Source organism: Pinus tabuliformis, chromosome Q (assembly GCF_031772625.1).
Source record: "Pinus tabuliformis cultivar Carrire ecotype Pingquan chromosome Q, CPIR1, whole genome shotgun sequence".
Lineage (NCBI taxonomy): Eukaryota > Viridiplantae > Streptophyta > Pinopsida > Pinales > Pinaceae > Pinus > Pinus tabuliformis.
In genome coordinates this window covers 416,613,566-416,624,058 of record NC_142296.1, presented here as the reverse complement: position 1 = coordinate 416,624,058, position 10,493 = coordinate 416,613,566, and the positions used below count along the sequence as shown (strand labels likewise).

General features: G+C 34.7%; 1 protein-coding gene and 2 pseudogenes across 1 annotated transcript; all 3 read left to right on the top strand.

Moving 5' to 3' along the window:
* Nucleotides 1-4,264: 4,264 nt before the first annotated feature.
* LOC149219968 (calcium-transporting ATPase, endoplasmic reticulum-type pseudogene) lies at nucleotides 4,265-5,145 on the top strand (annotated as a pseudogene).
* A 9-nt stretch (nucleotides 5,146-5,154) lies between these two features.
* Nucleotides 5,155-6,290, top strand: LOC149219967 (calcium-transporting ATPase, endoplasmic reticulum-type pseudogene; annotated as a pseudogene).
* Nucleotides 6,291-6,446: 156 nt separating this feature from the next.
* On the top strand, nucleotides 6,447-9,924 carry LOC149219966 (calcium-transporting ATPase, endoplasmic reticulum-type-like). The gene is made up of 6 exons (XM_089382701.1): nucleotides 6,447-6,512; nucleotides 7,207-7,485; nucleotides 7,703-8,086; nucleotides 8,784-8,893; nucleotides 9,005-9,233; nucleotides 9,364-9,924. The coding sequence occupies exons 1-6, from the start codon at nucleotides 6,462-6,464 to the stop codon at nucleotides 9,922-9,924; spliced, it is 1,614 nt and encodes a 537-aa protein (XP_089238827.1). The 5' UTR covers nucleotides 6,447-6,461.
* The last annotated feature ends 569 nt before the right edge of the window (nucleotides 9,925-10,493 follow it).

Genomic DNA, 10,493 nt, shown 5'->3' with positions numbered 1-10,493 from the left:
CCATAGTGGATGAAGCAACGATAGTCTGTTTCGCACTTTTCCATGATATGGCACCTTGAGCAAACATAAACAAGTAACCAAAAGTCGATTTTCTAGTATCGATGCATCCAGCAAAATCTGAATCGCTATATCCAATCACTTCCGATTCATTGGATGAGCATGTAATCTTTCGTTGAGAGAAATTCCTTAGTCTCATGCAATATACTTAAATTATTTGCAGCAAGCAAGACGTCATCAACATAAAGGACCAGATAAATAAACTTGCTCCCACTGATCTTTCGGTATATACAGTGATCAACCGTATTTTCCTTAAAACCAAAAGATGTAATAATGGTATTGAACTTAATATACCACTGCCGGGATGCTTGTTTAAGCCCATATATTGACTTCTTAAGTTTACACACCAATTGTTCTTTACTTTCTACAGAAAAACCCTCAGGTTGATCCATATAAACATCCTCATCAAGATCTCCATTCAGAAAAGCTGTTGTGACATCCATTTGATGCAACTCCAAATCATAATGAGCTACTAATGTCATTATTATTCTTAGTGAGTCCTTTTTCGAAACAGGAGAAAATGTCTCCTTGTAATCAACACCATCTTTCTGAGTGTAACCCTTAGAAACAAGTCTAGCTTTATACCGTTCGATATTACCACTAGAGTCGTGTTTGGTTTTAAAAACCCATTTGCTTCCGACTCTTTTACAGCCATGTGGTAACTCAACGAGATCCCAAACTTCATTCTGTTGCATGGATTTCAGTTCTTCTTTCATGGCATTAATCCATTCCTTTGACTCTTTACTTTCTACAGCATGTGAAAACGAAACTGGATCCTTATTGATTCCAATATCATAATCTGATTCTTGCATATAAACCACATAATCATTAGAAAAAGCTGACCTACGATTTCTTTGAGGTCTTCTTAATGCTACTTGTTGTGGTTCATGCATATCAGCATTATGTAAGTCATTTCCTTCAGGAAGTACTTCTTCATTTATATGTTGTTCATTATCATCATGCTGTTATACAACAGCTGGAACAACATTTGGAGTAATAGTAGATGGAGGAATTGTTCTAGGTAATGTAACATTTACCCTTGTTTCCTTTATTTCTACTATTTCTCTTCTAGTACTCCCACTGACTTCACCATTCTCAATGAATCTTGCATTACCAGTTTCTAATTGCCTCTCAACTTCATTTACAAACGTCTCAAGGACATTCACAAATATCAGTGTGTATTAGTTCAAGAAGCTGGCTGCTTCTAGTGGCTCCTTTCTTATTATGTTATTATGTTTGGTTTGTTTACCTTTAATACAATCCACACATAATTCTAGATCACTAAGGTCCAAATTTGACAAAATTTCATTACTTACTAATCTCATCATTCTTTCTTTGGATATATGACCTAGTCGTTTATGCCACAAGAAAGCAAAATTTTCATTCAACATGCTACGTTTTCATCCAACATTATTTACTACATTCAACAAGGAATTCGCATAAGTGTCATTCAGTTTCAATTTATATAAACCATCAATTAGAATACCAGAACCAACATTATCAGCATTCTTATATGAATCAAAACAACCAGATCCAATCATACATCTAAAACCAGAAATATCCAATTTACTTGCGGAAATAAGGTTTCTAGATAATGAAGGTACATAAAGGGTACTGTATAAGTTTAATACATATCCACTTTCTAGAATTAGACGATAAGTCTCTTTTTACAGATACGACATTGAACCCTCTTTAGTTCCTTCTTTTCGTCATCCTGCCCATTCTTAGCGGGTGCTTTTTCCTTCTTGAAATGACTTGATTTTCCTTTCTTTTCTTTACCAGCTTTATTACTCACAAAACTTACTGAGTGATTCACTTGATTTTTCAAACGTCCTTCTTCCTGAACAAGTCTACTGGCCAATTCATTAACATTCCACTTATCCTTTATAGTGTTATAGTTAATCTGAAAAGGTCCATATTCAGAAGGTAGCGAGTTCAGGATGAACTGGACAAGAAAAGAATCCTCTACTGTAAGTCCCAGGGAGTTTAACCTTGCTGCAATATTAGTCATCTCTATAATGTGCTCTTGCATAGTTCGCGACCCATCAAACTTCATGGTCGTGAGTTCTGCCATAAGAGTACCAGCGAGTGACTTATCAGCTGAACGAAAACGCTCTTCCACAGACTGCATATATTCCTTAGCACTTTCTGTTTGTGGAATTGTTGACTTGATGTTGTTAGCAACAGTCATCTTAATAAACATAAGGCTCAATCTGTTACTGCGTTCCCATGCTTTATGGTGTGATTTTTCTGCCTCAGTACTATCTCTTGTAAGAGCAGCAGGCTTATCCACAAGGAGTGCCAAGTCAAGATCCTGAATACCTAAATGGAAATTGACTTGTTCTTTCCATTCAGAAAAATTAACACCAGTGAACAATGTAACAGATGAAGCATGTGTATTCATGGTAACTCCTGCAAATTAAAAATGAAATCACTATAAGCTCATAACTAACGCGATTCAGATGTAGACATAATAGTATAATATAGCACTCCTTTGGGTAGATACTATCTTATACTTAACATAATTAAATACCAAAACATAAGCAGGTAATAAATATATTCAATCAAATAGAACTGACATCTTTGGATGATCAATATTTATTTAATCAAAATATCTATTAAACCTCATCATGTCAACTAGTTATAGAACAAGACTTTCCTTTGGGTAAGTTCTCAGGTTCTATCATTAGTGACGCCAGTTCTTAATTGGTATTATTATAACTGGCAATTTCTATCAATAATCATTATGTCACTTATGCACTAAATGATTATTCTGATTTTGACCACTTTGGTGATTAACAAAATCATAAATCTCATGTGCATAAACACATACCTTATGCAAAACAACATTCTGATTTTGACCACTTTGGTGATTAACAAAATCATAAATCTCATGTGCATAAATAATTTATAACACATACTTGATGCAAAACAATCAGTCACAGAACAATTACTGGGAAATTCGAAGATTTCACAATCTTTCAACACTCAGAGATAATTCGAGGTTCTGTTACTGGCATTAATAGATATTAATGAGAGTTTCTGTAACTAGGCTTCAAAACACAGCATGGCAGCCTTTAATGCCTAACGGCTGTATATGCTAATCGTTAGTCTTCTTACAGTGCACAAAATCGACTATATGAGACAAACTTAATCCATCCAAACACATGTATGTTGCATCCATATTAACCATTTCTCTGCTATACTTTCAAACAGGTCTTGCCCTCAAAAGATGTGAATCGAAACAAATATGTTTCGACCAAACCAAATCTCTTCAATTTTTAAGAAAAAGAAACACGGATTTGTCTACTAAGCGATTAATGGTGGAGTCAATAAGAGATAAGAGAAGATACATAACCAAAGGCTTCGACTATACATGAGGTGACTTTTGTGCCAACTGAAGTGGCCCTTTGGAAATTTAACCAATCTTATCAACCTATTATTTGACTACTTGAGTTCGATAATGTATTTCTTATATTCACCGCATTTAGTACATTCATTACAGCGAACACACAATAATATATAAATCGTGAGAATCATACATGCGGCAATACATTCATTACAACGAACACACAATGATAAATGCGGCAATTTCTATATCATAGGGAGATTCATATATGCGGCAATTTCTATGTGACCTGGACGGGCCTTGTCATCATTCAATGGTTGCATGCGCAGGACCAAAAACTTTAATTATAAATCCATGGAGACAAAGTAATCAGAACCATCGTAACTGCAATAAACTTTTGGCTAAGTATGCACAAGCGCCATTTACACACATAAGAAACATAATCTAAAGCATTAGATCACGCTGCGTATTCTATCCCTCAAAATCCCAGCATGTGAGGTTTTGATCTTGGTAAAAAAAAAAAAAAAAAAATTCAAACCAAAGAAATTAACCTTCGGACTTATTCCGACAGCCTACAACATGCAAGCTATCAACATCAAAATGAAGACTTCAGGGCTCCGATTTTAAAATAACATGAGACCGCGTCAAGAGAACAATGCTCGCTCAATCACATGAGTAAAGCACAGGACAGATCAATTGCAATCATAGGAAATATTCAGTTATTGAACAGTGGCTCCGATACCAAATGTAAAAATCTTAACTTACAGCCCAAAGATTTTCAATACCAAATATTTCACTGACAAACTTAATATGATCTTTGTTTAAGATGACATACCTTGGTTAACAGCGGAAGATGTAATGGCTGCCATCTTCTGTCTTCTGTCTCCTGACAGCTGCTACTCTTCTTCTCAGAATTCGGTTTCTCTCCTCTTGCCCTCACTTTCTTTATGTGCTTCTTGATGGAGAAGAATGCAACTCTTGTGTGTGGGAGAGAGAGGACCCAATCCTTTATATATATCATTTAACTCTTAATCTGGTACGTCCATCATATACCAATTCAACGCTTTAATGTTTTAATGCATGCTTTAATGCTTTAATGCTTTTAACGCTTTAATGCTTCAATTATAGAATGATTTATTTATGACTTAATTAATCGGGTCACATTAAGATTTAGAAACTGCAGATTTCTAACATTAAATTCTCATGAAGTGGAGAAATGCCATCAAATATATGGATGGAATGAGCTCCAGAAGAAAAATGGTACCCCTTTGTGGAAGCTGGTAGTGGAGCAATTTGATGATACAGTTGTTAAAATACTTCTGTTGGGAGCTGGCATTTCATTTCTTCTCGCCTACTTTCGTGATAATGTGTCTTCTAAGGAGGGTATAACAGCCTATGTAGAGCCCCTGGTCATTCTCCTGATTCTCATCCTTAATGCCATTGTTGGAGTATGGCAGGAGAATAATTCTGAGAAGGCTTTGGAAGCTCTCAAAGAAATGCAATCTGATCATGCAAAGGTGTTGAGAGATGGACATTATGTTGTAGATCTTCCCTCCAGAGCACTTGTTCCAGGAGATATAGTGGAACTGAAGGTGGGAGACAAGGTTCCTGCAGACATGAGAATTGTGTCCCTCAAGACATCCACCTTTAGGATGGAGCAGAGCTCCCTAACAGGAGAGAGCATGCCTGTGGTCAAAAGAACATATCCAGTCACCATGTGTGACTGTGAGTTGCAGTGAAAAGAATGCATGGTGTTTGCAGGAACTACAGTTACCAATGGCTGCTGCACATGCATTGTTGTGAGCACTGGCATGTTTACAGAAATAGGTAAAATTCAGGCACAAATTCAGGAAGCTTCAATGGAATGTCATGATACCCCTTTGAAAAGAAAGTTAGATGAATTTGGTGAAAGACTGACAACAGTGATTGGTGCTATTTGTATTCTTGTCTGGATCATGAACTACAAATATTTTCTTTCATGGGAAGTCATAGATGGGTGGCCAAAAAATATCAGGTTTTCCTTTGAGAAATGTACGTACTACTTTAAGATTGCTGTTGCTCTGGCAGTTGCTGCTATACCAGAGGGATTGCCTGCTGTGATTACTACATGTTTGGCTCTTGGCACTTGTAAGATGGCACAAAAGAATGCTATTGTGTGTAAGTTACCGAGCGTGGAGACTTTGGGTTGCACCACAGTGATTTGCTCTGATAAGACAGGTACTCTTACGACCAATCAGATGTCTGTCAGTGAGTTTATAGCCATAGGGCACAGTGCTGGTTCACTTAGAGAGTTTATTGTTGAAGGAACAACATATAATCCTGAGGATGGAAAAATATTGGATTGGCCTGCACATAATATGGGGGCAAATTTAGAAACTCTGGCAGAAGTTGCTGCAGTTTGCAATGATGCAGGGATATCTTGTCAAGGTCACCAGTTCCATGCTACTGGTATTCCCACTGAGGCAGCCTTGAAGGTTAGTAATTGCCTACATAATTGATTTGTTTGATTTGTTTATCAGTTTTCGTGTTATGTTTCACCATGTGAAAATGTCCAGCAATTTGGAAATACTTAGACTAGTAATGAACAGCGGTGCAGAGGAATAATGAACCGAATGAAATCTCCACTTTGAAAAACAAAGTATGGAAAGGAAACAAAAACCATCCTAAGGAATAATATATGACACATTTTTCTAATCAAGATAGACAAGTCTGATTTCAATAGGTGATTCGTGATTTGATCTTCCATTCGTTGCTCTAATAACCTCCCCATTTGTTTCTGGATTCTCGTGTGAAGGTATTGGTTGAAAAAATGGGAGTTCCAGATCCAATGGCAGGTGATACAAGTGCCATTCTCAACAGTGGCACAGTGAAATTGGGTGACTGATTCTGCCAATAATCTACTTAAAACATGTGATTTAGAATTTAAAAATCTCATCTTTTTGCAGCAAAGCATTGTATAATTGTGATTGGTTGGTTTTGTATAGGTAATTGTGATTGGTGGATACAAAGATCAAAGAGGTTGGCTTTATTGGAGCTTGATTGTGATCGAAAATCCATGGGTGTTATTGTCAAGGAACCAATGGGACACAATCGTCTGCTAGTGAAGGTTCTTTTGTTTTTTTCAGTTTTCCTCAATCTACTCATTCGAAGGATTTCAATTGTGTACTTTCCATTGTTTCTATTTGATAATTATCATGATAATTTTACATCATCCAAGATTGCTTTAACGTTTCATTCTTGTACTTATCTTGATAATGTTTCATCATCCCAGATTGCTCATTAAAGGATAGCTTTTAAACTATGGTCGGAAAAGTTCTGAATTGGCATATTTTTCCATACTTTGCCTTGTATCTATTTGCATCATGATAATGTCATAATGTCATATCCAAGATGCTTTGTTAAATGAATTGAAAAAGCCTAATATTGTATATTCTTTTATATTTTAACTTGTATGTTTTTTCAATACATTATGACAATGTCATGTTCAAGATATAACTTTATATAGTATTTTCAAAATATTTATTATATTAGTGTAATTTTATATAATTATGAATAGTTATCTATATATATATAGAAAATTATTATAGAAATACTAATAAAAAAATATTAATGATATAGATATGGAAATCTATACTCAAAAGAAGATATGTAACTTAATTTCTAGTTCCTTAAATGTAATTAAGATCATGGATACAATTGACTTGCTACTTTGTATTGACTTTCTTAACACATATTTTTTACTACGAAAAAAAGTCAGACCAACTTTGTTCGGCAATATTAAAGTTTAGCTATTTTTGCAGGGCGCCATGGAAAATTTGCTTGAAAGGAGTGCTTTTCAACAACTTGCAGATGGATCAGTTGTTGAATTAGATGATGCATCAAGGGAATTACTCTTGAGGAAGTTTCATCAAATGAGTTCAAAGGCTTTGCGTTGTTTGGGATTGGCATACAAGGATGATTTGGGAGATTTCAATGATTATAATGGAGAGAAACATCCTGCTCATATGAAATTGTTGGACCCATGCAATTACTCTGATATAGAAAACAACCTTATCTTTGTTGGTCTTGTTGGATTAAGAGTAAGTTTTGGCATTTTTAAAGATTATTGTGCCTACATGTTTTTCTTGAGTCTCTTATCTTTGATCTAATATGATGCTCGAAATATGGCATTGTGAACCTTTTTATATTTTTTCCTCCCTACTTTTTCCCCTAGGTTTGTGGTAGGATACCTTCTTTTCTCAATGCATTGTATTCTTTTCTAATGAACATACTAACATGACCAACTTCAATTAATAGGATCCTCCTCGTAAAGAAGTTCGCAAGGCCATTGAGGATTGTGGAGATGCAGGTATTCGAGTAATGGTGATCACTGGTGATAGCAAGTCCACAGCAGAAGCCATATGTCAGGAAATAGGTGTGTTCTATGAAGGAGAGGATCTTGGTGGTAAAAGTTTTACTGGAAAAGAGTTCATGACATTCCCTTTGGATAAGCGTGTTGAAATCTTGGCAAAACCGGGTGGTCGGGTTTTCTCTCGAGCAGAACCAAAGCATAAGAAGGATATAGTTTGGATGCTCAAAGAAATTGGTGAAGTTGTGGCAATGACTGGAGATGGTGTCAATGATGCTCCTGCTTTGAAGATTGCAGACATCGGAATAGCCATGGGAATTGCTGGGACAGAGGTATGCTTACAATTTCTTCCACAAGTTTTTACATTTACTTCTTTTGTTTTTTTCATTCCCCACTGATTTCTTAGGAGTTTGCATTGACATGAAATTATAATTTATGTTTAGAAGGTGTATTTTTTAATTTCTAATAAGGTTAGTGTCTATTGCATGTGACCTAAAGGGAGAATTAAAAAAGATGCACATTATATTTCACTGTCAGTATTAGGTTCTAACTTTTCATTTTGTTTTCATCATTAGTATTCACTGCATTTATTATGCCTTTCAAAATATAAACATTTAGTATAAAATTTAAATCTAAGTTGCTCATCTTAGTGTTTTCTTATCATGGTTTTACCTTAAAACAACTCAAAATTTCATTTGGGCATAATATTAGGAAAAAAATACTTCCTCTAGGTTATTTTGAATTAATCCATATTAAGCCTCTAGGTTATTGGTAGATGGTTTAATACCCATATTAGATTTTTGTACACAATTCAATGTGTGTGATATCATAGAAATATCACATTAATAAATTAATCCCTTTCCAAAAGCTACTAAAATAAAAAATTAGGGAATGAATGTTTTGTTACTTTTATAATTTTATCTTTTCGATTTAAATTGAAAATTATAACAATTTAATGAAATATCATTCTGCAATTTGTAAGGAATTTGAGGTTTGTACATTGTGTACACATTTATTTGTGTGTTTTAGGTTGCCAAGGAAGCATCAGATATGATATTAGTTGATGATAATTTCAGCACTATTGTTTCTGCTATTGCAGAAGGTCGTTCCATCTACAACAGCATGAAATCTTTCATAAGGTATCCATTTCTACATCTCGATACAAATATAAAAACTTTTTATCGAGTTCCTTTTCTTCCAAGTCTAGTATACTCCTTTTTTGTACTCTTATTTTCTGGAATTCATTATAGGTACATGATATCATCTAATATGGGGGAGGTGGCTTCCATATTTATAACCGCTATGTTAGGCATGCCTGAAGGCTTGATACCTGTGCAAATTTTATGGGTGAATTTAGTCACGGATGGTCCTCCAGCAACAGCTCTTGGATTTAATCCCACTGACGAAGATATAATGCAAAAACCACCTCGTAAAAGAAATGATGCCCTGATTAGTGCATGGGTGTTTTTCCATTACATGGTATTCATCCTTTTATACATTTGGTTATTTTTTCTTTTCTTTTTTTTTCTTTCTTAAAATCTCAAAATTCTACTTTTTTTTCTTCTTTAATCATCATCTTTATTTATTTTTCCCTCTCTGTTAACTGCAGGTTAGTGGTTTATATGTTGGAATTGCAACAGTAGGTGTTTTTGCTCTGTGGTACACACATGATTCATTTTTAGGGATAAAATTCTCTACAGATGGCCACACATTGGTAACCTTTTCACAACTTAGGTCTTGGGGAGAGTGCCCATCTTGGGAGGGTTTCGAGGTTTCACCATTTTCCATGAGTGGGAAAACTCTCTCGTTTTCCAATCCTTGTGATTATTTTTCAACTGGAAAAGTAAAAGCTACAACCCTTTCCCTCTCCGTATTGGTGTCCATTGAAATGTTCAACACCTTAAATTCTCTATCAGAGTATAATAGTTTGCTCACTATGCCACCTTGGACTAATCCTTGGCTATTGGTGGCAATGTCTATTTCATTTGGACTTCACTTTCTAATCCTTTATGTTCCATTTCTGGCCAATATCTTTGGCATCGTACCCTTGACTTTAAGTGAATGGTGTTTAGTTATAGTAGTTTCATTTCCAATGATTCTGATAGATGAAGTGTTGAAACTAGTTCATAGGAGAATGCGTAAAGGACATCAAAAATACAAGCTTGTTTAAACTACTTGGTCATATTAGTGTAAAAAATATATATATTTGACCATACTTATTATATAAAGTGTGGATCGACATGTACATATTTTTTTATCGAGACTATTTGGGTGGATGAATGTATCAAGGGAATTATGTATCTATAGATGGCATACATGCCATATAGTAAAAAGAATTCTATGTTTGGAATAGTTTTAACTACCTCTATATTTTATAAATAAATGGAGAATTAGAGAAATGTAGTGTTTTTTTGTCCTTTTGAGATTTCAAAATATACTTTAGAAACTTGTATTGCCTTAAAATTTCAATATATTCAATGGTTGAAAAGTTATATGAATGCAAGATTTGTATCTATGGTAACTCCAAATATTTTCTCTTAACTCACTAAACTTAGAAGCATGTTATTGAATTTTGAAATTTGAATATGACAAGTTTTCTTATAGCATAATTAGGAGAGGGTGTGGCTCAAATTAGGTTTCCTGTCATAACTCGAAACTTGAAACAAGTAAAATTTAACATGTTTTTGTTCGATGTGAATATTATAACAAATGAGTATCCTATGTTTGCATGATTCAAGT